Genomic DNA, 27,874 nt, shown 5'->3' on the forward strand with positions numbered 1-27,874 from the left:
CACATATATACTCACTCTCTCACACACATATATACTCACTCTCACACACATGTGTACTCACTCTTACACACATATATACTCACTCTCACACACATATATACTCACTCTCACACACATGTATACTCACTCTTACACACATATATACTCACTCTTACACACATATATACTCACTCTCTCACACACATATATACTCACTCTCACACACATGTATACTCACTCTTACACACATATATACTCACTCTCACACACATATATACTCACTCTCACACACATGTATACTCACTCTTACACACATATATACTCACTCTCACACACATATATACTCACTCTCACACACATGTATACTCACTCTTACACACATATATACTCACTCTTACACACATATATACTCACTCTCTCACACACATATATACTCACTCTCACACACATGTATACTCACTCTTACACACATATATACTCACTCTCACACACATATATACTCACTCTCTCACACACATATATACTCACTCTCACACACATGTATAATCACTCTTACACACATACTCACTCTCACACACATGTATACTCACTCTCACACACATGTATACTCACTCTCACACACATGTATACTCACTCTTACACACATATATACTCACTCTTACACACATATATACTCACTCTCTCACACACATATATACTCACTCTCACACACATGTATACTCACTCTTACACACATATATACTCACTCTCACACACATATATACTCACTCTCACACACATGTATACTCACTCTTACACACATATATATTCACTCTTACACACATATACTCACTCTCACACAAATGTATACTCATTCTTACACACATATATACTCACTCTTACACACATATATACTCACTCTCACACACATGTATACTCACTCTTACACACATATATACTCACTCTCACACACATGTATACTCACTCTTACACACATATATACTCACTCTCACACACATGTATACTCACTCTTACACACATATATATTCACTCTTACACACATATATACTCACTCTCACACAAATGTATACTCATTCTTACACACATATATACTCACTCTTACACACATATATACTCACTCTCACACACATGTATACTCACTCTTACACACATATATATTCACTCTTATACATATCATATTACATTTAAACAATTAAACATAATTTCATATATTCATGGAAGGGTTTCAAAGTGTACGTGAAATAAAATAATACATAATAAAGCAACATTTATATAATTTTATATTTATGTCATGGCATATCCAAACATGTTGATATCTTTCGTTCTGTTCTGTTTCTTGTTACTTTAGAATGTTTCCCCATAATATTCAGCATCTTTTTAATCTTTCTGTTTTTTCTTTGGCTTGACTGACTCAGCCACAGTATATGAGAAAAGAACCTTTTGCCCCAGAAGGAAAAATTGTATTGTTGACCAAGTTCATAAGTTTGAAATGATCTTTAAAGACTAACTGGTGCTAAGGTTAAAGAGGGATACGTTACCACAAAGAAATTTGAATTAAACTGTCCAAAATTTGGGCAAAAAATGAACTGCAAATTACATAAAAACAGCGTCAATCTGTTTTAAACATGTCAAACTGATAAATGAATAAGATGCAAAGTTGGATATATATTGATTGAATTCGGTGAGGAAAAGGAAAATATAAAAAAGTACAGAAAAAGTAATTTAATAATGATATGTATCATTTCAGACTAAAACAGTTAATTAATTTACATCATCTTGTCCAAAGCTAGTTTGACAACTTCATTCGGGAAAGTACAATTTCCTGAACAATGCTTGAATAGCAGGAATGCTTTGTATGGGGAAGTGTTTCTTTTTACTTTTCCCGTAATTGATTTCAAAAGGTAGTCATGCAATGTCACCCCATGGTTTTTTTTTTAAGAGCTGCTTCCTTACTCACATTTATTGAAATTTTCAGTAGTCTGTTTATATTAAACACATTTTAATTTTTAATTAAAATCAGGAAACAATATGTTTGATGATTCAAGTGGCTGAAATGAATTTCAAGCTCGATTAAATTCATGGGCAAAGAAAAAACAACAATTTAGAGCTAATTCAGACAAACATTATTCTGACTGTCAGAGGCTTCAATTCATTTGTTTTCCTCATTCAACAAACACCTGCATTTTCAAGACAAAAATCCTGAATGACTTCCTGGTGAGCAGCTTGTGGAACGGCAAGTTATCACATGATCTGGTCGACTGGCTTCAGATGAAAGTGTTCATGCACTGATTATATCTTTCCACCTGTTTATTGTCTGAAGCCATCATTGCTGAGATTTAAATCCACCGGGGTCCGGACTGATCTTTGACAAATGCAGATGATTTTCTGTTTCTCAGAGTTGTCAAACGAAGGTGGTCCACGATGTGGTTTGAACGAGAATCTCTAAAAAAAAAGAAATACTAGATTTCAGATGTCTCGGCAGAAATCTGTTGATATTTCGGTCTTTCTCTTAAAGGGATCAGGTTTCTCGCAGCGGCCGTAACGCGACCGAAGAACCTCCATATCCCTCTGCTGGTCCCTCTCAGGAGGTCCTCTGGGGAGTCTCGTCCGCCGTCACTGTAGGCTTCTCTGGTCGACTCGTCGAGCAGAACACATTCCTCGCACACACCGATCTTCTCGACTTCACCCGTTTCCTCGAAGCAGCTCAAGGAGCCCAGGTCCTCGGAGAAGAGGGGATGCTGGAGCACGCCGAGAGGTTTGATGCGACGCTCAGGATCCAACTCCAACATCTGTTTCACCAGATCCACGAACACCAGACGTTCCCTCTTCCCATTGTCGGGCTCCTCGATCACCATCTTGTGCTGGATGTCGTCCAGACAGGCGGGACTGAAGGGCCGTTTCTCTTTGGCTCTGATGGCCATTTCTCTGAAGATGGTCTGGGGGCTCTTCAAGATCCAGGACTCCTGACTGTTCTCTCTGAAGAAGTAGTTGGAAGTTGTCCTTCCTTGATTCAGAACGTAGTCGGGCGGCTGACCCTGAGTCTGGATGATGAATCTCAGGACGTCGTAGCGGTTCTTTCCCGGGTACAGCACGTGTCCTGTAGACATCTCCACCGCGATGAGTCCCAGAGCCCAGACGTCGATGGCCTCGTCGAAGGGAGCCTGGACCAGAACCTCGGGCGCTTGGTATGTCATGGTTCCACCGCGGGTGAAATCGGGAACATCCTTGACGTGAGAGGCGAATCCGAAGTCGATGATTTTGACTCGGATGGGCTCCTGGTTCCGATCCACGACCATTATATTTTCCAGCTTCAGATCCGAATGTATGATCCCAACGGCGCCGAGGTACAGCAGTGCGGTGGCCAACTGGAAAATGAGCGGAATCAGCTCACTGGTGGAACAGTTCTGTGGTTTCTGCACCAGGTACTCATACAGACAAATGTCCAGGAGCTCGAAGCTCATGCAGATCTGATCCTTGAAGAAGAAGAAACCATTCCATCGGATGATGTTGCTCACGTCCGGGTCCAGAAACCTCAGACACTTCATGATTCCTATTTCTTCTCTGGCCAGTTGGAAGCTCTTCGGGTGGTTCTTGTTGATCTTAATGGCCACCGTGTGACCCGTCACCGTGTTCTGGCATTTGGCGACCACACCGAACGCTCCCTCGTCCAGAGCAGAGATGACCTTGTGGCTGTTGCCCAGCATGTTGCCCTCGGAGATCGTGTTCGGTAGCATTGTGGCTAATGTTCATAGCTTCGAGGGAAAATCACGAGGGATAAAACCATCAAATCTGATGATTTAAAGTCAGTTCAAGTAGTTCGAGTCTCTTTAACCCTTTGATGCCCTTTGAACTTCGTCCACGCCTTCGATCAGGGATGGCTTTGATGTGGTTGTTCTTTGTGTGATGACATCGTTTTTATCTTTAAAGATTCTTTGTATCGTTCTGTGAAAATCATTTTTGAAAAGATACATTAAACTATGTCAACCTTTATTGGATAAAACATGTGAAATATAAAGATTGTGTTCAGAATGATTGTAATTGTGGTGGTGGAGTGTGTTAGCTTGTAGATTACATTTATTTCTCCAATAAAACATGTAATTACATTAACCAACCAACCAACGATTAAGATGGACGTTACCATGAGTCACACATGACGTGTCCATTAAATGCTTCAGTAATTTGTATGTGAGTTTAAATTCTTGTTATGATTTAAATGATAATGATAAAAAATAATGTCAATTAAACAGAAATAGCTATATGATATATTATTAATATGAAATATTTAAACTATTTAAAAGCCTATTTTAAAACATTAAGTAACACATTATTGATTATATTTTAAAATACAACCAAGTATATGGAAGTAGATCAGTGCCATCAGAACTTCCATAGAGATTTATTTTCAAAGGTCATACTACTCAACTACAATGCATTTTCTTCCATAAAAGTATGATCAAGTTTGAAAAATAGTATAAAATGAAATAAAAAATAAAAATGTTTAGGGGGTTTAAAGGGTTAAATTTTGCCTGTGAATATAAGGAAAGGATATGAAAAAAGTGTCATATTGTTTAGATTTTCATAACCCTGAATTATCTACGTAAAACGTAAGATGGGGCCATAAAGCAACAAATGTGGGGAGAAGTACTTGCTCTTTAGAATGTTTAAATGTGTTAAAACTGTTAATAGACATTGTGTATATAGGAGAATCCTCTGCATAGGTTCCACATGCAGCAGTCAATGAGGATCTTCTGTATCCGTACGAACAATAGAGAGGTTTGATCGATCACCCACAGCAATGCTTTCGTTTCTACGCTTCTGTAGCAGTTTTATGACGTCTATTGTGAAGTTAAACCACCATTTCTGAAGCAGACATGTTGAACTTACCTTTGTTTCACAATAACATACAGTTGGAACATTCACATGTTCCCGCAGCATCAGCACCTTTTTATCTTTTATTTCTTAACTCCATCCTGCCAACTTATTTGCCGTGTGTTCTTGTTGAACGTTTCTTATATCTTTTATTTGATTTATTTACAGTTTGAATACCTTAATGGTTTATATTTATTAGCTTTGTTCTGTAGCATTTAATTATTAAATCCTCTAAATGTGTTTAAACACGTTGCAAAATTGACAATAATATTTTTCAAAGATAAAAAATGGAAACCTCCCACAGATATACACCACACAACGGTGAAACTACAACTTTTATTAGAACATGTTGTGAGATGTTTCTTTGATTTAAAAATGATTCTTTCATCTCTCTAGTAATGTTGCTGTTGTACCAGTATATGCCCAACAGAGGGCGGTGTGGAGCAGGCAGTTATAAGCTCAGTGGTTCAGTTTATTTTAAAAGCTGGTTTGATTCTTTGGCGACATAAGTCAATGGAGAGCGACTTTCTTCTCACTGTTTAAGTAAAAAAGTGCATGTTCATTTGAATGTAAATTTTGAAATACCTCGATAAGTATGAAGGTTAAATAAAGACCTGCATCATTTCTGCCTTTAATCTAGTTTAACGTGTGAACAAAACACTACATTATTTCAAGTGATGATGGAGAGACAACATGGTTGGTTAATACCCGTGAGCACAGATCTCAAGACAATGATGTGACCACAAATGTCAAATAAAAAAAAAACATCTCAGTTACACATATCCTATTTGTTAAATGATTATTTTCCAGGTAATTCCTCAAATCTCACATGAACAGGTCTGTAAACGTGATGGTATCTTCCAGACATACGTAAGAACATACCAAGCCTTCAACACCACCCTCTAGTTCCCCACCTTTTTTTTTTTTAAACTGCATGTACTGTAAATCCAGCCGTGAAAGGGTTAAAGCTGGGTTGGTTTTCTCCGAGAGGGAGGCAGCATCACACACAGACATTGGCCCGCTCACACCATCAGCATCACGGTGTGTGGACTCATCCATCCAACATGGATTTCAACACGTCGTATTGACCTGCAGCGAGCCAGGGGTGAGAGTGGATGGATGCTCGCATGCTCTCGCGGCAACATGGAGATTCTCACCCGCAGCTCTTTGGTCTGGATCCTCCTGAGAGCCTCGTCCTGTCTGGTAAGAAAAACCGCACGAGGAAAAACGATGGACTGTTCATTCAAATGTTGTTCAAATTTCCATTCGTGTAGCAGTTTTGCAGAATTCTTAAAGTGCGATGGAACTTTTACCGGGATGAGAACTTCTGTGTTTATTTCCAGGTCTTCATTAGGAGATTCACTTATTGAGAAGTCGTTCTGGTCGTTCAGACCATTTATACATTTGTTTTACAGCAAATAAAATATTGATTTCACATGTCTTTTTGTGTAGGCTTTCAAATCTACAGGATTTCTCCTTTGGGGGGATCAATAAAGTCATCCATCCATCCATCCATCCATCCATCCATCCATCATCACGTTGGTTTTGACCTCTCATGTATGATTCCTGCAGATTTTATCAGAGAAACATCACCCAAGAAACTTCACCTCCGACATCAGATCGTCTTCTAAACTCCATCATGGACTCTTGACCAAGAACCATTTGGAACCTTCGGCCAGGGATTTTATTCAAAGCCCGGGCACTGTCTCCGGCTCAGGCTCCAAGCAGGGCTTCTGGGATATACTGGGAGTCCGGCACTCCAAACTCTCCAGAACCTTCTCCTGGGGGGACTTCAACTCCAACATCAAGACGGTCAAGCTGAACTTGCAGATCGTGGGCAAGATCGTGGATCACGGGAACGGTTCTCTCGGGGTCTACTTCAGACACAACTCCACGGGGGTCGGCAACATGTCCGTGAGTCTGGTCCCGCCCAAGAAGCAGGTGGAGTTCGACCTGGAGCGCCAAAGTGTGGTCAACCCCAAAGACTCCAAGACCTTCAACTGCCGGGTGGACTTTGAGAAAACGGAGCGCAGCAAAAAGGTGGTCCTGTGCAACGACGACCCGTCCAAGACCTGCGCCCGGGAGCAGACCCAGGGCCAGGTCACGTGGACCTGCGCCAAACCGTTCCAAGTCATTTGCATCTACGTTTCCTTCTACAGCACCGACTACCGGCTGGTGCAGAAAGTCTGCCCGGACTCTGGTCACCACAATCCGGGGGTCTGACGCCCACATGGATCCTCGACATATAGAGGGAACCATTTAACTTGTTATTCAGGTTTGACTCTGTAGTGTGTAGTTGTTGTCGAACTTAAATAGTCGAACTCTTCAAATAGATAGTTGGATCAAATGTATTCCATCAATAACTTCAACGAGGTTTCCTTGACTCTTGAGTCTGACATGTAAACACAACCAAGAGGACTGTACGACCAGAACTTCCAGATGCAGTTCACGCTTCTACCAGAGCGGCAGTATTGAGCCAAAACTCATGTCCAGCGTTAGATAGTTCTGTATATTGTATTTTTAGATGTGGATTTGTGGGCGTAAATAAAGAATAAAGAAGTGCCAAAGAATGGTTGTGTTACTAAAAAAAAGTCAGATGCATTTTAATTGTAACGGTTAACTCTATAATAATAATACAAAAGTGTAATATATAGCTTTTTGTTTTATGATACAGAAAATACATTTATTATAATTATTGTCTAGTGTGGATCTAGATTTTGACTCATGTAGAGAAGTATGGAACATTATAATTGTTATTTTAATCGACCTGACTTCTTTACGGTTTCAAACTTTAAGGGAATTATGATACAACACGGAAAAATAAAAGTGTTTGAGTAAAAAAATAATAATTGTTGGATCCATAACTGGTAAGGTGGAATCATTGATTGTTCATTGATCTTCAGCTCAATCCAGTATTGAAGCAAGTACGCAACACGGACAGAAACTCGCACACAAAACCGCACTTCAATACAAAATAGTTTGTGGTTTATTCTGCTGGGAACAAAAATGGCAACAACTAAGTGTCACATGTCATAACCGGGAATATCTACAGGGAAAAGAAAGGATGCTTTCTTCCATCCATAACGGCTTTCCAACCAGTTTTAAACGTCATCTCGGGGTGGTTTGTGTTGCATTTCACGACCTGTCTACTCTGAACATTAAAACGTGTTCACTTCTCTGACGTTCCCCTTCAGTCGCCTGCAAAGAAAACTCTTCACATAAGTTTAAAAACAAGTGTCTCTGTACAAATTCTTGGGAAAAAAATAGATATGACAAAATCTGAGGAAAACAAATAATAATAATAATAATAATAATAATAAAAAACCATCAAAGACATTTGACAGAAAGTTATTTTGACACACCTCTCGGCTCGTCTTCGTCTCTCCGGATTACTGGAGATTCACACTTTGATCTATGACCTCCTGCTCTGGGATCTCGGATGCTCAGGAAATATGGACGACTAAGAAAATGAATGGATGTCGACGAGGGATCGTTCTGTAGCTTCAGTGACCGTTCATCTTAAAGGGTTCTTGAGTTCCACACGTGCTGCCCACGGTTCTTCTCGTCTGCTGGTCGGGATCGACCCCCCTCTCCCTCCATCTTGTACTGAAGCCGTTTGTTTAGCCCTTGTTGTGTTGCTCAGGAGTGTTCTTGGCCGAGTCTCTCACACATGCCGGGGCTGATGAATAAATACTCCAACCGTCGCCGTCGTATCCTGCTCGTCCGGCTGAACGGATTCCAACACTAGGAGGACGCGGAGGGGTCGGGGGGGGTCCAGTCTTCACGGAGGAAGGAGCACAATGTCTGACCGCAACACTTGAGAGGATAAGCGTAGTGCTGTAAACATCCCCCCCCCCCCCTTTAAACATCTGAAATCCTCCCCTCAGCGTGGAGGTGGGGCGGCGGGGAAGGTGGTGTCGCAGGTAACAGCGGGGGGTAAAGGGTCGTCCCTGTAGGAGGGGTTTCTTTTTCGGGATTTGTGTTTGTGTGTGTGAAGAGACACCGTGACTTCACGCCGTTACGACTGTTTGAGGCGTTTGCGCGGGGGTCCGAGGAAGGGGCACTGAGCCGAAGCCAGAGAGCGATACGCCTCTGCCACCAGGTGAGGGTGCGACGCCACCATGGACTTCCAGCCTGCCGTCTCCATGACCTCTGCTGCATGGCTGTGAAGGGAAAGACTCATAGTTATTTTTAAGGTATTTTTTTTCAATGATGGTTTCACCATTTCAGTTTAAATCTGCAGTCACAGCTCCTCGTCATGTCAAATTACTAATGGTGCCAAAAAAATCAGCCAACTCCCATAATGCCTTTCTACAAACTGCTCCATTTAGTGGCGGCTGTTTGGTCACTACAATGCTGTATTTAAACAAATTCAAAAGTGATCAACCGCTGTGATGGGTTGGCTGGGCGGCAAAGCATTATAGGACCAATTTTTTTAACCCACATAACAAGGGAGCCCTGTACTCCTAATCTTTCATTCAGTACAAAAAATATGGCTTACAAATTCAAATGTATGAGGCAGGAACGACACATCAAAATGAGCCAGATGTTTACTGAGCAGAGTTTCTAAGATACGATCATTCTTAAGAACTTAAGTAAGTAATTTTTATCTGTATAGCGCTTTTCCAGACCAGAAGACTCTTGTGGTTGGGCTAAGATGCAACGCAAAGATACCTATGTTTCCTAGACGTGTTCTTAACTGCCTTCTTAGGGGAAACTTACAATAAAGACGCTTCCTAAGAAGCTCTTAGTGGGCTTTGGTTAAGTCTACAGTAGGATCCTCTTCGAGATAAATCCCATTTAAAAACCTTTCATTATATATATATTTCTCTTAATTCGTTATGATTTTCCTACGCACTTGAATGCATCGTTCATGTAAGGCAATGGGTCCAGCAAAATTTCCGGAAAGCTGTTAAGAGTGGGTCGACATGATCTTATATTTCCTTCTTAATCTTAGAATTACTCTGGGAACATTCTTCTTTTACAGCGTTCAAAAGAAGACTGTAGCGCTTAAGAGCTTCTTAACCATTACTGGTCGCTACACTGACTATTTACTGGATCACTTATATGGCTACCAAGTTAATACATTCACATGTATCAGTTCCAGAAATCCTTAAAATATTAAGTTCATATTATTTTGTGTGTGGGTTACAGTTTAATAATATATATTTAATAGCTTCTTAAAAATAATCAAACATCTAACGTGATAACTTAACAACCTCAGCAGCCTTTGTGTCCTTTTCGAACAAGATTCTTGTCCAAAAAAGCGAAGCGTTCAATGATATATTCCCTCACATGTTGGTTCCTGTCGCGACCGTCGAGCGAAGCAAGAGGTGTTGAGGAAGATTGAAGTCACACTTTCATCTATTATCAACAACAATGCTGGCAGCAGACCTGCTGGGGAGTCAGGTTACCCTGAACCCTCCTGAAAAGACTTGACGGGGTCTAATGAGCCCTCACTGTCACGTGAAATCAAAGTGTTAACTGGGATTGTAACATGCAGGGGGGGGGCAACAACAACAGCTCCGGGGTGCAGCAAGGGTTCTCTTGTGTGAACTCACTAGTTGATGAAGTCGACGGCCTGTGTTTTGAGCTGGTCGGCGCTGTGCAGGTCGGCCAGGATGAGGATCTCCGCGGCGTTTTCCACCGACAGACTGGTGCAGAGCGCGTCCTCGCACATGACCTTCAGTCGCTCCAGCGCGTACTGGAAGAGACCAGCGTGAGAATGAAACCCTCAAAAAGGTGTTTGGAATTAATGTGAGGTTAATTCGGACACAAAACGACAATTAAATGAACTGTTCGCGGAGGCTTCGGGTGCGTATGTGCGAGGCAGCAACTGTGATATTTCCCCTCCATTTAACAGCTCTAAGTGTGAAGAGCGAGCCTCTCACATCACTGACACTAAGACAGGATTCTCCGCACGCACACGGATAATTAGTTTGAGATGAAACACTGACTGTGTAGAGAGAAGACAGTTTGCTTCAGTCACACAAAACAAATCATTCTTTTGAATAGGAGCCAAAAGCACATTTCACTGACATCGATGGTTGATTAAAATGAGAAGAAAAATAACTTTCAAGCGCTGATGACATTCTTTTTAAACGGATGCACAAGACGGTGTTTTCTAATGAGCGATGCTGAGAGAAAGCACAGTTGTTTTGGCAGGACGACGACAGAATTTCAATCGTCAACAACTAACGAAAAGATGTTGTGATAGAAAAGGTGTTACTCAGGTAATTATAGGTGTGACTTGTGAGTTTTGACATTCCAGCACCTCTCGCCTCAACTGTAGCCATATTAGGCACCACATCAAATACATCTTACATATGAAAATACATAGAAATGAAATAAATCCAACAATTGAGAGACAACAACACAACCTTTAAAACAATGGATTCAAACTATTGTTTTAAATCAGATGAATCTCAAGGTCAACTTATTAGGATCAAAGATTCAATATCATTGACATTGATGGATTAATTAAACACATTCTCTCCATTTCTTCCTCATAAATACCTGGAGAGTTTGTGAGTGTCATGTGACCACCAACATGATTTTACACCAGTGGTTCAGAGACGGTGTTTTCGTTTGAAGTACTGACTGTTTGACTGACAGGAAAGATAAAACCTTGACTTTAACTTGGCCGCAAAAACGCTTTAATTAAAGAGGTTCATTGGCGCCACCTGGTGGGTAAACTAAATAACTACAGTTACGATCAATACCTTCATGGTTCGAAATGATTCATTTTGTTAATTTTGGAGACTAAACTAAGTCACGTGAACGTAGATCTATACAACACAATATGCCTTGCTTTACTGGCAGGCAGGTGAACGTGGTCAACTTGTGCTACAAACATGCTCATGAACTCTGTCTGAGGGCGTAACCACAGAAATTCTTCAGTTATCATATATTTTTCCTGTGTGAACCAATCACAGGGAGCGAATCAAGTCTTGATCATGAGATTTACCTCTGGGAATCGAAACTTGGCACCCAAAGAGTGAAGCATGTTTTGATAATCGCTACTACCGAAGAGTTTCGATCAGTACAACAAACCCATCCAAAAAAATGCATATCGTTGTGTGAGAACTTAAAATGAAGACATTGCAGTTAGACTGTTGTGACATGAGGGGGAGCCAAAAACAATATTTTAGAACTTGCAGTGTCGCTTCAAAGAAGTCTTTATTTTTTTACATAGTCTAAGAGATTTTATGATCGCTTCTTAGTTACAATGAGTTATTTATTTATTTGAATGTTTGCTGGATGTTTGTGTTTGTGGAGTCGCCAAACAGGTAGAAGGATTATTTCTTGTTGTTTTTGGCGTCTCTCGTCACAATGAAAGAACACCATGTGTCCAAACACCTGATATTTGTCTAAGCATCACCACAGCATTCAGATCCGAGTGAGTCATTCCGTGCAGCCCACGGGTTTTTTAAGGTAGAAGTTTCAAATGGAATACATCATCACATTAAAATGTTTGTTTAAATAAAGCCCTACTTTAAACAAACTCACAGTTGAAACAGTTCTCCGACAAGTACGATGACAGCAGATGCATCATTATCTGACTTCACTGGTTCAAACTTTCACTTCATCAAGTTCCTATCAATACTAACAACTCTAGGAGTTTTATATGGTGTGGCTGACAGCACCAGCCGTCGCCTCCGCCACCTTTACCGTCAAACTATCATCAGCTCTCTAGGGCAGTGACTTCACACCTTTTCTATCGCTGGAGTCTGTACGTGACAAAACCGGTGACAAAACATCGGAAGCACCTTCAATCCAATGCAAGAATAGACTTAATAGTGATTGACCGACACATGCGTCTTATGATCTGTGAAAAATCACACCTAATTGTGAGAGGGACCAACCAAAAGAGAGGGAGAGAGAGAACTTAACAATGATGACAACTTATCGGGTCAGAACATGCAAGAGAGTGTGCGATAACAAAAGATTAGAATCACTCAAATGTCTTATGAGTCTTTCTTTGTACTTTATCCCTTATTTCATGACTGATGGTGTGTTGGAGCGTTTGCAGGTCAGTCAGTCCTGCCGACACATTTGGTTCAACCTGGTATTGATTACAGGACGGACAGTGTTGCTCGACAGCAGCGTGTCGTGCTGTCATACAATAGAAGGCAGAAAAAGTGAAAATAAAATGATCTTCATGACACCTACAGAAGTAAGTTTTCCACAGTGGTTTTAAACTAATCGTTTCTCAAGTTGCTTTTTTTTTTTTTTTTACCTTATCAGCCGCTGCCAGCAAGTCGTCCGCCATCTTGTCCAGGTTTGGTGCTTTGTCTGTGTATATGAAGCACATCATCTCCTTAAACACCTCCGGCTCCACGTCATTGATCTCCACACGGTTCTAGAGACCAGAAAAAAAACACATCAGAACTCTCGCTTGCAAAATTTACACTTCAAACACGACATATTAATTTCAAAAGCCTGTTTTCATTGCAATTTAAATGGCTGTAAATGTGCAAAACAGTTTTAATAAAGAATTAACAATAAGCTCAGAAACCCATTGGGTCACTGTGAATCGAACCTGGGTACAAAAAACGCTGAGCTCATTTAAAGAAAAAACTTAGAAGGCACTACATAATCAGATTGATTTAACAAAAGAATGTAAAAAAAAATTATGCATTTTTGTATTAAATGTAAGGCAATTTTTATTAACCCCAACATTAACACACTTCAGGGACAAAAATGTGAACGATTATTTAAATTTTAATTGTACTATAATATGATTTTTAATTCAATTATATATAAAGTGTCAAATCATTACAAAGACACTTTACATTTGAAGTAAGACTTTATGCTAAAAAAGACTATATCTTTCAAGAGGTCAAACCAGCAGAGCGACGGGGAGATCTGGGACTTGCCTTTTTGCTCTCTTCCATCTCGTGCTCAAACATGGCGCTGAAAACAGGTGAGCGAGCTGGAAAAGCAAAAACAAACATTAGTGACTGCGGTACGAGAGAGACGTGGGACAAAGAGGGGGAATCAAGTCGGTACCTGCCAGGATGGCTTTGTGAGCCTGGAACTCCTGTCCGGCCACACACAGTGAACAGTCTGTGAAGCGGGAGTTTTCCCACAGACCTCCCAGCTCGTCTGATAGTCGGCAATCTGGCACCTTCACCATGTTCATGGTGTTCTGACCCGATATGTTGACCGAGTCCTGCACCACACTCACCTGAAGAATCAAAGATAACATGCATCGGATTAAAATCACCTACCGTGGTCTATCAGAATTATTTTATTTTCACACGGTACTGCATATTGAAATAATAATAACAATATAAACAGTGAGGTACAGCAAACGTCCTTGTCATATATCGCAATGTCATAAATAGATGGACATTTAAAAGAGCAGATTAAGCAGATAACCATCCTCAGATCTTAGTGAGACACACTCATTACCGCACCCACCTTACTTATAGTGTCAAAACAAAAACAGTTAATTCCCATGATGCCTTTCTACACAACGCTCTGCTCACAATCCAGTGACAGCCGATTAGCCGCTACAATACTGTATACAATTTCAACGTCTATATTTGAACGGCTGTAATTGGTTGGCTGGGCAGAATAGCATTATGGGAGCTGCTCTGGTTACTGAAAGGGTTGTTGAGAGGGGTGGCACCTCATATGCAATGTTCGGCTTAAAGGTACGAATAAATGAAGAGAAATAGAAGTTGTTTATTTAAACAAGTTAATTCATTCATTCTCCATGCAGCTAAATCCCTTATAGTGGTCGTGGGAGACCGAAGTCTATCCCAGTCGCATTGGGCGAGATGCAGGGGACACCCTGAGCAGGACGTCAGTCTGTCACAGGACATGCAAAGACATACAACCATTCACACACACACTTACGCCTTTCGGACAATTACCCCTGTATTTTGGACTGTGGGGGGAAACCAGAGTGCCCGGAGTAAACCAAGTGAAGAATTTAATGGTCTCTAATATGCTGGTTTAAACTAAAGGGGGGCACAAGAGGCTGTTGTACATCATGTCAGTTTTTGAAACGATCTTTCACCGTAGAATCATTGCACTCAAGAAGGCGCCTCACCTCACAGAAGAGCGTGAGCTTGTCGTCAGGTAACAACCCGTTGGCTTCATCCAGGAGGAAGTCTCGCCGGATGAACTTCTTGAACCCCCAGTCCTTCCCCTGAACGAAGCGGTACGCCCTCTGGCTCTCTGCACACGATTCAACACAGACGCACTTCACAAATAGTCCACACGTGATTTTTTTAACGCTGGTGTCATCAAGGTCTCACCCATGGCTTTGGTCTCCTCCCCCTTAGCATTCAGGATGGAGAACTTGAACTTGGCCCGGACCTCGGCTTTCGGACAGCTGACCAGCAGCAGGTAGAGAGAGAGGTAGTCTTTACTCTCCTCGTCCAGACCTTTGGGATTCACTCGCAAACACCTGAAGAGACAGAACACTTGTCAGCTCACACATTGTTAGGATTCTCAAGAATCCGTTTCAAACTATTCAACTATTTTCATGACAGCACGTACCCTCGCCATTTCACTTAATCATTTTTTCTTAAAGGGCATAATATATTTTATTTTATTTTATCAAGCTGCAGTCAGGAACCACTAAGCTTATGTCTTTACAACAAGTGAGTTACCAAACCCACCTTACTCATGGTGCTAACAAAAATGAACTCCCATGATGCCTTTCTAAACACAGCACTATTAAGACAGCTGATTGGTCACTACTGGTAACAATATTCTATTTTAATTCTATATCTGTTTCTATTCCCATGTGATCGACAGCTTTGATTGGTTGGCTGGGCGGCAAAGCACCACGGTTGTGTAAGTCACCGTTGGCAAGAGGCTGGTTGAACGGTATCGGAACTCCTATGTAATGTTAGGTTAAATGCATGTAGATTTTACTAAATTAAAATAAATTAAATGGTCACTAATTTACAGATTTTCGTTATGCGGTTGCTTCCGAACGTAAACCCTCACAAAAAACGATGGACCGCTTTAATGGGGAATTCAATTTCAAATGACCTACCATGTTGAATGTACATGTACATATTCGTCACTTCAGTCGTGTCTAGGCGTTTGTATTTTGGTGCACATTCTGAGTTGTCGTTTCCACATCACATTTTGTTTCCACTTCAATTTTTTTATGAACCCGCATCATTTACCGACATCAAAGGTCAAGGGTTGAAGTGGTTTTATAGATAAAAATGTCATCTGCTTTCATTTTGCTAGAAGAAAAATAACAAGAGATCAAAGCGATCTTGATTTTTATCATTTTACTTTATCAGCCAATGCTGGGAAATGATAACCATTTGTTCTGAAAGTCTTTCAGTTTGTTGCCGTTTCTCTTCCTCTATAAGTCTAACCAAAAAACAATCCTTTCTAATTGCTTCCACTTGAATGCTACCACACACACACACACAACCAACCAACCCCCACCCACACACACACACACACACAGTGTTCCAACAGAGGGCTGCATGCGTTAGGATGATGCAGCGTCTTGCACAAGTAAGTAAGTAAGTAATTTATATTTATAGAGCGGTTTTCTAGACCAGGGTCACAAAGCACTTAAACAATCAAAACAATACTCAAAAAATATATGCTAAAAAGATCAAGATAACGCCAAGAAAAACACAGGTGTCCCAGAAAATCAGGGAAAAGCCTGCACGAATAAGAAAGTCTTAAGATGTTTCTTGAAGGAGTCAGTAGATCATCAAACACAGAGACAGAGGAAGATCATTCCAAAGCTTAGGAGCAACAGCCTGGAAGGATTTCTCTCCTCTGGTACTGAACCGTGTGCGAGGGACCATAAGTAAGTCACATTATTTAATGTGAACGACAAGAGTATAATGAACTTACAGTGAAAAGACCCTTAAATACCATTATGTATTTAAAATAATCCATTTAAGGAGGAAAACATAGATACGAGTTCACTTTCATCTTAAACGTAGGTGTCGTGTGTACGATTAATTCCACACACGGATCTGAAGTGAGAGGTTAAAATAAAATAAGAGTCACTCTTGACCGTCAGTTCCTACCATTTCAACTTGTCGTTGGCTCCCGAAGAGAACGTGGAGCTCTTGATGACCTCACCCATCTCCTCACGACAGAAGCTGAAGTTGTTGATGGTCCACATGTATGAGAACTTTACAACTTTAATCTGGCAAAAAACAGTGACAGAGACCTTTAAGGGAAGTGAACGTCTAATTACTCGGGGAGTGTGATCAATCTTATGTACCTGTGTGTAGCACCAGCTCTCAGCGACAGGCCCGCTGGACATTTCCGCAGGGGGAGGGGGACTCGGGACTCTTGACATTGCCAGCGTGACAGAAGGTGTCAGGAGCAAGAGGCTGAGGAGGAGGATGCGTTAATTCCACCCGTCAGCGTTCGGTTGTACCGTCCATCTGTATCGGTGCATGCCGGATGGAAGTGGTCTGCCCCCTGGAAGAAAACAATGTGATCAATATGAAAGTCTGAAATCCATCTTTGAGAAAGTCTTTGTGCAATTTCTTCCCACACCCGTAGCCAGTGGTGCAAGTTTGCAGGGGGAAAAAAAACGAGCAGAATAGCTCTCATTGTGATGCAGCTCACAGACACAGCATCTTTCATTAATACAATTAAGACTCAATATGCTTTGATTCATGCAGCCTCGGTACTGTTGGGCCTGGATGAATTGTCCCTGACCAGCTCGGTGACAGCAGCAGATCGATGGCCTGCACCTGTTCCAGGATCGATATTCCTCGCAATTAAGTGGGAAAAAGAATGAACTGCAAGTAAACAAGTAGACTCCAAGAATGTTACAACAATCAAACAAGTCTCTGTAGAGAAACAATATAATAACAAAACAAAGTATCAAATAATACTGGCTAACAAACTTCATGAGGTCATGAAACAAAGTGACAATAACCACAATGCAACATCCCATCACTAAGTCACTTGTACTGGGTATTTTGATCAAAGACATTAGGTCCCTGATTTCCTTGCTAGTGGATGTGATTTACTAAAAAGACATATAAAATGGCTCCATGTTATTATTGTTAAGATACAGGAATTGGAAAAAAAATGTTGGTGTTATGACATTTGCTTAGCCAAAGAAAAAGCAGAACTTTCAACCTGAAATCTCTTTCATTACTGCCTATAAACATCCTATTTTTTCACCACATTCACATTTAAGTGTTTTTTTTATTTGAGTGATACAATTGCTCGTTCTTAGTCTTAAGACCATGTACAATGTTGTGAGTGAATGTTGAGGGACAGTGAATGTGTCGTGGTGGTCGGAAGGGCCGATGGCGCAAATTGGCAGCTGTGGCTACAATAGTGGCTTACTTCCACAGAGTATGGAGTGAATGAATAGATAGCCTTGGAAGACGCCTTGGTTGTCTTGAAAGGCGCCATCAAAATAAAAAGAATTATTATTATTATTATTACAACAATTCCTGGAACTTTTCAAGTTACCTTGTTTTCAAGCTACCCCTGGTGCTCCGGAGTTAACCTTGTAAATCTGAAATGTGTGACATTTTATTCTGAAGAAAACTTTCAAACATATCAATAGTTTAAAAAAAACATTATTTGTTGACCATTTAAGTCTTTTGACTGTTTATTTTATCAATTGTTTTGACCTGTAACATTCCTTCTTTAAACAAATATAAAACATAATGCAATGTTTTGACATACTGAGTATTTATAATTTTGCAAAATGTGAGGAAGGATGGATGGATGGATGGATGGATGGATGGATGGATGGATGGATGGATGGATGGATGGATGGATGGATGGATGGATGGATGGATGGATGGATGGATGGATGGATGGATGGATGGATGGATGGATGGATGGATGGATGGATGGATGGATGGATGGATGGATGGATGGATGGATGGATGGATGGATGGATGGATGGATGGATGGATGGATGGATGGATGGATGGATGGATGGATGGATGGATGGATGGATGGATGGATGGATGGATGGATGGATGGATGGATGGATGGATGGATGGATGGATGGATGGATGGATGGATGGATGGATGGATGGATGGATGGATGGATGGATGGATGGATGGATGGATGGATGGATGGATGGATGGATGGATGGATGGATGGATGGATGGATGGATGGATGGATGGATGGATGGATGGATGGATGGATGGATGGATGGATGGATGGATGGATGGATGGATGGATGGATGGATGGATGGATGGATGGATGGATGGATGGATGGATGGATGGATGGATGGATGGATGGATGGATGGATGGATGGATGGATGGATGGATGGATGGATGGATGGATGGATGGATGGATGGATGGATGGATGGATGGATGGATGGATGGATGGATGGATGGATGGATGGATGGATGGATGGATGGATGGATGGATGGATGGATGGATGGATGGATGGATGGATGGATGGATGGATGGATGGATGGATGGATGGATGGATGGATGGATGGATGGATGGATGGATGGATGGATGGATGGATGGATGGATGGATGCATATATAAACAAACAGCGTCTTGAGGATGCTGAAAAAACTGAAAGTTAAATTAAAAAACATTTTTAATCATAACGGATTATAAATAAATAACTTCATGTTATGCTAAGCTTTATCCGCATATACAATCAAATCCATGCCAGTAAGAGAAAAATAACTCAAGCGGCATCGTAAGCCAAGAGAACCTTCTGGGAATTCCACAAAACACATTTATATTTCTATACATTCAGTTATTTTGTTGGCACTGCAAGGTCAAAAGCTGAAAATGCATCACACTTGCCCCAATCTTTCTTCTATAATACAGGTCCAATTCTCTCTGAGCCCTCATAAAGTTGATGTGCAGCCGCTGTTTAATATATGGTTTCTATTTGGCTGGAGCGATCCATTCCTGCCGCGGTCTCATCCTCCATCTGCTCTCAAGGTCTTCATCGAAAAAACTCAATTTGTGCTGACGGAGAGCAGAGCTTCTCCTGCGTGAGCTAAAATGAAAAGTGGTTTTACAATCATTTTCCTCCATTCTTCTTTTCCAGAGTGTCATTCAAACGGCGGCTCAGACAGCAAGCAGCAGAGAGAGGTTTCATGTTTGCCCTTTTGAAGGTTTTCATTTTATTGTATGTCAGGTTACTGTTTAACTGCAGAAGCACCATGAAGCAGTGGAGCCATCTACATCATCTGTGTTTATAGAATGTTCCCAGATACACCTGATGTATATACATCAGTTGCAAGCGATGCATGGATAACACATTACTTTGTAATTCAGTATTCAGTAATTCAAATCCATGGACCCAACAAGTGGATGTTACCATGGTACATGTTCTAGGTCATTTGCATTTTGATTTATTTTCTAATATCCACTTAAAAAAACAAAACATTTGATTAGTGAACACACAGTTTTAAAGAGGCTTAATCCATTATTGATAGCGAGAAAAACTATTAAGAGAATGCTTGAGAAAAGGTCAAAAACAGGACACAACATAAACAGGGTTAACAGTAGTAACTTAAGTTCTGTGAATGGGTGTGACGGAGGCTCTGCTTAAAAAAATGACTGATGGCTTTTTATAGCCCTACTCTACTTGACTCTAACTGGTCTTAAGTCGCGTTTCTACCAGCACTTTACGTCGAAGCTGATACTATTCTTAGTACCTGCCCCACTCTGGTGCCAAGCAAACCAAGCCGGCACCAAAAAGGTGACATTGACCGACTCCTGGCCACTGATGGTCCAGAGAGTGAACACACTGAAGAGTCATCAAGAGAACTCGACACAAGAAGAAAAAACACCAAGAGTTGAGAGTTGTTGGAGAGCAATGCAAAGATGCAGTTGAAATAGCGTTTACTTCCGGTGTTTCTAAATAATGTTTGCTTGAGAAGTTAAGGCTAACAACAGGAAAACCTTATTTGGCATTTGCCCTTGTCCCCTGGAGAGAACAAAGTTTTGACAAGAAGTAAAGTGTCTTTATTTTGGCAGTGGCCCCCCGAGATCTGTCGTGGGGAAAGTGGTTGAAAATGGATGGAATGCCACACTTCAGATACTTAAGCATGTAGGCTTCTGTTTATATACTGAAAAGAAAAAAATCTGCTGACCTGATGGCTGTTTTAAACTCTTGTCAAAAGCGTCAGTGAACAAAGTTTTGGCCTTTGATGAGCTTCAAAAGCTGGAAAAAAAAACGTAAAACTATAATTGGTACACGGACCAAAGATCAATGACTGTGCACTTGCTCGACGGGAATGATTTCATATTCTGCCCTTGGCCATGGCGTCCCCACTTTCCTACAAACTCAATCTCAGAGAGGTATGAACTATTGATTTTTCAACAGCGATCAGCTCGCCGAACCATCATCCAGGACGGTGTGTAGCCATGCAATTACATTGAAGGAGATTTGACAAGGCAGATATAAAGCATTAGCACCACAGCTTTGTCCACTGCCTGTTCCCCTTTACTAAAACATGTTTCACCCACCCCGAATTGAAGATCAATAGAGGGAGCTACTTCAATGCATATTTGATAGCTAATCTAAAAACTGGCTCTTTCTGCAGTCAGTGCTGACAGTGTGACCTGCTTCAGCTTTGAAATGAATTGTTACCAGCTTAATAACAACTGACAAATTTGGTTCTCAGTAGTTGCAATAAATGTGCGATTTGACATTTTTTCTTTGACAATATTTTATAGATTTGATTTTATGCAAGTATCAAAGTATACAAATAAAACATGACCCAAAAATATATCTTTAAAAAGTACCAGGAGTGAATAAATTATAGAAGATAATAGATGAGATTGATTTTGAGTGATTTAAAAGTATAAATAAGATATTTGTTAAAGGTATTATTACAATGAATTTATGTTCCAAATTGAATTTTAAAATAACATGATGTAAATATAATGCGCATCAGTGTTGACTTATCGTGTTAAAAACTATTGATAGAGTACATTTTAAATACATAGATTATATTCCATTAAAACAATGCAAGAGGGAAATTCTAAAAATAACAATTTAGAGTAGTAAGATAGGGAGGATGTCCTTTGATGTGACATGGATTCATTAGTTTAGTCACTTTGAACATAAAAAATGATTTCTACTCCCTATTAAGGTTGAATTAATTGGAGGAACCTCTAAAGCAGTTTCCCACCTGTCATCATTGAGAACTATTTACTCCCAAAACATTTTTTCAGTCTTAATGTGTTTGTAGACACTATTCGCATATCTATGATTAAAAAATACATGATATCTGGGTTTCTATACGTCTTTGTTTTACACTTACTGACGCGCACTATCAATACTATGCCAACTTTACCTCAGTATTTTTAAAGATCACGCAGCCCTTGTTTTCAGTGTAAAGCATATATCCAAAATATGTTAAACACTACGTATGGGGTTTCAATACACTTGTACTAATCATGTTTAAACTATCCCTCTATTCTGTGAACCTAAATATGAACCATTGAACTTCTTGAATCCCTTGCTTAGAGAATTTTACCACCCGTCGCTGTTTATTCTGTGTTGCTGCATAGTGCAAATTACACTGTTTCTATTCCTGGCGTTAATAAGACGAAAGCTTATAACCACAGCAGGAATTTGACAGAGTCCACAAAGGTCAGGGCAACCTTGCCCCACAGTTTGGCCTCAAGCCCTCAAAAGAGAATTGCATGCCTGCAGCTACAGCGGCCTGCATCACCCACTCGGACTCATCTCAGTATTAAAACTTGGTGGGTGGACCTGATATTCTGACCCGCCAGAAAAGTTTAATCAAGAGAAAATAAAACAGAAGATACAAATAATAAACCTGATGATGACATTTGCAACAATCTTCAAAGATAAAAATGATTAAAATGATCGTTGTTTCAAACAGATTATCTCTCTAAAATGCTTATGCATGTTACAGCGACAGTCATTGACAGAATATATAATGAAATGTTACTATTGAAGTGCACAAAACATTTTCTTGAATATCTAAATGATTATTCTGTCAGGAGTTTAATGCAAAAACGTAAACTTTCCAGCTAGCAAACCCTTGAAATAAACATTTTGGTATCATCCACAAATGTGAAAATAATCTACAGGTATTCTTATCAAGACTATTGTCAGGAAACACCTGAAAATAAAACTCTAAAACTTTGATAATCAACAAATACTTGTACCATATCTGCAACTAATCTGTTGATTTAAGTGTGTCTAAAATAGATGTTGGACTCTTTTGTACTCATCAGTATGTGTCTGTTTCTACAAAACTCTCTTTTCATTTAAATATTTACATTTGAAAATATGCTTAAGCCCCACCCACTGAAAACAGTTCACTGTACCATAAACACACCAACTCTGCTGTGATTGGGCAATTATCAAGGTTTGTAAGTGAGGTCTCCACCTCCAGGTGACACGTTGTATAAACAAAGCAGGGTGTGATTATAGCTGGCTGGAGGAGGAGTTCAGTTCAATTTAAAGGACAATGTGCAGTTACATTAAAAAGATGGCTGCACTCAGTCCTGCTCACACTAATAGTACCAGACAGGTATTTGGCCATCAGATGACCTTATTAGATTGTACTGTGTTTTTGTATATTGAGTGAAGTCATTATTGCAGCATAATGAACTCTGCTCTCTGGACCTTAAAGTTATGCTCATTAGTTTGGTAAACCATCATCTACTGTTGGCATTGCGTTGGTTTGTATCATCTGTCACACGATCAGGAAGCGGCTCTGCTGCAGAGACGGTTGCACTTCCACAAATCACATGCGCTTCACTCAACATTAGTTCTTTATCACATAGAATGTTTGCGCTGACATCACGCCAGCTGTTGCTAAAAACAGAGCTAACAGCAGTTGCTGTAGTGTTGCTGTTGTGTGCAGATGTTTGGAGGAGAAATCCCTCCACAGGATTCAACACCACTAACTACTGTATACTATGTATCTAGAGGAGCACCGCGATAAACAATATGAGAAAATGGAAGAAACAAGAAAGACAAAAAAAATAAGTAGTTAACTTTGCAATTCTGGTGAGACGAGAGAAACTTTCAGTCGACATATGAAATCAACAATAACAAACGTTCTTGATAATCTTAATGTTGACTTCATCATTGGAATCTGCTTCAATCCAACAAATACAGTGCCTTGCGAAAGTATTCGGCCACCTTGAACCTTTCAACATTTCGCCACATTTCAGGCTTCAAACATAAAGATATAAATTTTTAATTGTTTGTCATGAATCAACAACAAGTGGGACACAATCGTGAAGTGGAACAAAATTTATTGGATAATTTAAACTTTTTTAACAAATAAAAAACTGAAAAGTGGGGCGTGCAATATTATTCGGCCCCTTTACTTTCAGCGCAGCAAACTCACTCCAGGAGTTCAGTGAGGATCTTTGAATGATCCAATGTTGTCCTAAATGACTGATGATGATAAATAGAATGCACCTGTGTGTAATCAAGTCTCCGTATAAATGCACCTGCTCTTTGATAGTCTCAGGGTTCTGTTTAAAGCGCACAGAGAACCATGAAGACAAAGGAACACACCAGGCAGGTCCGAGATACTGTTGGGGAGAAGTTTAAAGCCGGATTTGGATACAAAAAGATTTCCCAAGCTTTAAACATCTCAAGGAGCACTGTGCAAGCAATTATATTGAAATGGAAGGAGTATCAGACCACTGCAAATCTACCAAGACCCGGCCGTCCCTCCAAACTTTCATCTCAAACAAGGAGAAGACTGATCAGAGATGCAGCCAAGAGGCCCATGATCACTCTGGATGAACTGCAGATAACTACAGCTGAGGTGGGAGAGTCTGTCCATAGGACAACAATCAGTCGTGCACTGCACAAATCTGGCCTTTATGGTTACAAGAAGAAAGCCATTTCTCAAAGATATCCATAAAAAGTCTCGTTTAAAGTTTGCCACAAGCCACCTGGGAGACACACCAAACGTGGAAGAAGGTGCTCTGGTCAGATGAAACCAAAATCGAACTTTTTGGCCACAATGCAAAACGATATGTTTGGCGTAAAAGCAACACAGCTCATCACCCTGAACACACCATCCCCACTGTCAAACATGGTGGTGGCAGCATCATGGTTTGGGCCTGCTTTTCTTCAGCAGGGACAGGGAAGATGGCTAAAATTGATGGGAAGATGGATGGAGCCAAATACAGGACCATTCTGGAAGAAAACCTGTTGGAGTCTGCAAAAGACCTGAGACTGGGACGGAGATTTATCTTCCAACAGGACAATGATCCAAAACATAAAGCCAAATCTAGAATGGAATGGTTCACAAATAGACGTATCCAGGTGTTGGAATGGCCAAGTCAAAGTCCAGACCTGAATCCAATCGAGAATCTGTGGAAAGAGCTGAAGACTGCTGTTCACAAACGCTCTCCATCCAACCTCACTGAGCTCGAGCTGTTTTGCAAGGAAGAATGGGCAAGAATTCCAGTCTCTCGATGTGCAAAACTGATAGAGACATACCCCAAGCGACTTGCAGCTGTAATTGCAGCAAAAGGTGGCGCTACAAAGTATTAGCGCAAGGGGGGCGAATAATATTGCACGCCCCACTTTTCAGTTTTTTATTTGTTAAAAAAGTTTAAATTATCCAATAAATTTCGTTCCACTTCACGATTGTGTCCCACTTGTTGTTGATTCATGACAAAAAATTAAAATTGTATATCTTTATGTTTGAAGCCTGAAATGTGGCGAAATGTTGAAAGGTTCAAGGGGGCCGAATACTTTCGCAAGGCACTGTAGCAAGATTGTGTGAACATTCTGGTTGAATAGAGGCTGACAGCGCTTAGTTCCCTGTGTGTGACGCTCTGTTAAATTTATATTCCACAAACTTCAGGACGATCAAAGATGACACAAAAATAAATTTAATATAAAACCAAGTTTAGTTTAGTCATAACATCGTTAAACGGTTTACTTACTTACTTTTAAATAGTGTTAATCACAGATCAAATTATTTTATTTTCATTTAAAAAAATATTTAATAAATAAAATAAACTTGAATCAAAATAAAATGTTATTTCAAAGGTTAAATATAAATATAACCTCGGATTTTAGAGCTGTTGTCTGGAATCATTTTGGCTTTAAAACAGAGTTAAGGGTAAAAAACAGTTGTTGTTCCAGGTTGTTTGAGACGGTTAATGCACTTCATTCTTAATATAAGTTTTGTTCATATTTTGAGAAGCACTTTTCTACAAGAACTTTCGCATTTTATTCGAGAAAGTACCTGCTCAATTATTTGTTCTAAAAGCCAGAAAAAGTGTCATTTGTATATTGTAATACATCGCGCTATACCGTATCGTCACACATGTATCGTGATATGTATCGTATCGCAAGATTCTTTCCAATAAACACACACAGCCCTATTAAATGTTTCCAATGTCGCAGATGAGAGATGAGTGTAATATTTAGATATTTTCTATTCAGATTGTGTTTGATATGCTACCAAAATGTTATTCCCTGCTCTCAAGTGAGGCCAGAATAAATCTTTGATTATGGAATATGATTAGCATTTTTTTTCTTTATAACATAAGGATTTATATCATAAGTTAGCATTTTATGTTACGTATACAGTAGATAAAACCTATTCCGAGGGAAATTCCGGTTCTTAGAAAAAATTGCCGCTTATCAATTAATCAATCATCGATCAATTAGATAAAACAACATTTGCTTAAATTAATTTAATTAATTAAGAAATGACAAACTCACAGACCTGACTTGGCAAAAAAAAAGGCAAAATTGAGAAAAAATAAATGATTTAGTTCTTGTTAATAATATTATTGTTTTTTTAATGCATCAACTTAGAAATAATAAAAAATAATGAAAAGGATAAAAACAGTGAGCTTGTATTTTGTTCAGAGACAGGTATCTCAAGTCCATATTTACTTAAAAATATATTCAAAACACTTTCACACAGACAATGTAATGGGTTGTAATAAGAGATGAAAGTAATATTTGCTGTGTATGCCTTGGTGCTTGGTTCTGGTTTCTTGGTTGTGTGTTATCGTATCTCATTCTTTTATTCTGTACTGACACCACAAAAAACATAGTGTTTACAACACTGGCATAAAAGTTTCTTAAATCTGATTACTGAATACAACTAGTACAAAGTGCCATCCATCCATTATTGCATCTCCAACCTACATGTTCATAGAACTCAGAGAAACATACAAATATGTCATGCAGACAATAATATATCATACTGAAAACTGAGAAAAATGACAGCTGGTTCTGTGACAGCAGGGTCTCCTCTGATCAGCTGTCAGCAGCGAGGACACCAGTGACTCTTACGTAAGAGATTAGTTCCCATGTGCAAATAAAGCACATTCAACGTATTATAAAGCTCGAAGCCTAGGACAGTAAAAATAAAAAACACGTGATCTGGATTTTATTTTGTTACAAGTGTTATATTACTTTTATAAAATAAAAAGTTTATATTACACCTGCACATTTTCATCTGCGCTTAATATACTTTCACGTGTATTTTATAACCCATCCACAGAAATAAACTCGACTGACGCTTCTTAGAAAAAGAAAAAAAAACTTCCGAGTTTTTCTCTTTAAAGCAGAAGCAGGTTATCAACCTGCTGGAAATATAACATATTTTTTTTTCTAATTAAAAAACAGTTTTTCTACTGTTAAAAGAGTATAACACTTCGGGTCGATCGCCGGGTGTATTTGTTTTTTCTGAATAGTTTATCAATCCAGGCAAATCCTCCAGCTCGAGCAGGGCTTGCAGGCTATTTAGCCGTTCATCTGCTGTTAGCTTCGGCTCAACGAAAACGTTCTAAAAAAGCACCATATTAAATCCAGACAAAAACAATTAACTATTTTATCGCTCGAGTTTAACATTCTGTATCTCACTCGAGGGATATATCGTCACATTTGTCGACGGTCTTACCTGGGTGTTGGATTTATTATAACGCTTATCCAGTTTATAGTGTTGTTGTTAGCCGCCAGGCTAGTTGTTTGGAGATCCAGCAGAGCTCAGCGGTGTTGTGACCAACAGCACCCCCTGCTGGACCGGAGAACCACGATTTCGGCTCCATATTTGGAAATAGT

At 39.9% G+C, this 27,874-nt stretch overlaps 3 protein-coding genes across 4 annotated transcripts; 1 reads left to right on the forward strand and 2 right to left on the reverse strand.

Moving 5' to 3' along the window:
- Positions 1-1,961: 1,961 nt before the first annotated feature.
- Positions 1,962-3,775, reverse strand: LOC148077448 (homeodomain-interacting protein kinase 2-like). The gene has a single exon (XM_087793421.1). The coding sequence runs from the start codon at positions 3,711-3,713 to the stop codon at positions 2,439-2,441; it is 1,275 nt and encodes a 424-aa protein (XP_087649547.1). The 5' UTR covers positions 3,714-3,775; the 3' UTR covers positions 1,962-2,438.
- Positions 3,776-5,906: 2,131 nt separating this feature from the next.
- On the forward strand, positions 5,907-7,392 carry LOC148077449 (neurexophilin-2-like). Of its 2 annotated transcripts, none has more exons than XR_015711417.1 (2): positions 5,907-6,051; positions 6,301-6,518. XR_015711417.1 is itself a non-coding variant. In XM_087793295.1 (2 exons), the coding sequence occupies exons 1-2, from the start codon at positions 5,968-5,970 to the stop codon at positions 7,069-7,071; spliced, it is 735 nt and encodes a 244-aa protein (XP_087649421.1). In that variant the 5' UTR covers positions 5,907-5,967; the 3' UTR covers positions 7,072-7,392. The 2 variants fall into 2 exon arrangements, 1 of the variants encoding a protein (XP_087649421.1); XM_087793295.1 differs by having other exon boundaries at positions 6,421-7,392.
- Positions 7,393-7,811: 419 nt separating this feature from the next.
- On the reverse strand, positions 7,812-27,788 carry spop (speckle type BTB/POZ protein). Its single transcript, XM_087794109.1, has 10 exons — positions 27,714-27,788; positions 17,081-17,283; positions 16,881-17,002; positions 15,120-15,271; positions 14,912-15,039; positions 13,861-14,038; positions 13,728-13,783; positions 13,088-13,210; positions 10,410-10,552; positions 7,812-9,011 (listed from the first exon to the last, which is right to left on the reverse strand). Exons 2-10 carry the CDS (start codon positions 17,156-17,158, stop codon positions 8,867-8,869), a joined length of 1,125 nt encoding a protein of 374 aa, XP_087650235.1. The 5' UTR covers positions 17,159-17,283; positions 27,714-27,788; the 3' UTR covers positions 7,812-8,866.
- Positions 27,789-27,874: the final 86 nt, after the last annotated feature.

Source organism: Callionymus lyra, chromosome 6 (assembly GCF_982586985.1).
Source record: "Callionymus lyra chromosome 6, fCalLyr1.hap1.1, whole genome shotgun sequence".
Lineage (NCBI taxonomy): Eukaryota > Metazoa > Chordata > Actinopteri > Syngnathiformes > Callionymidae > Callionymus > Callionymus lyra.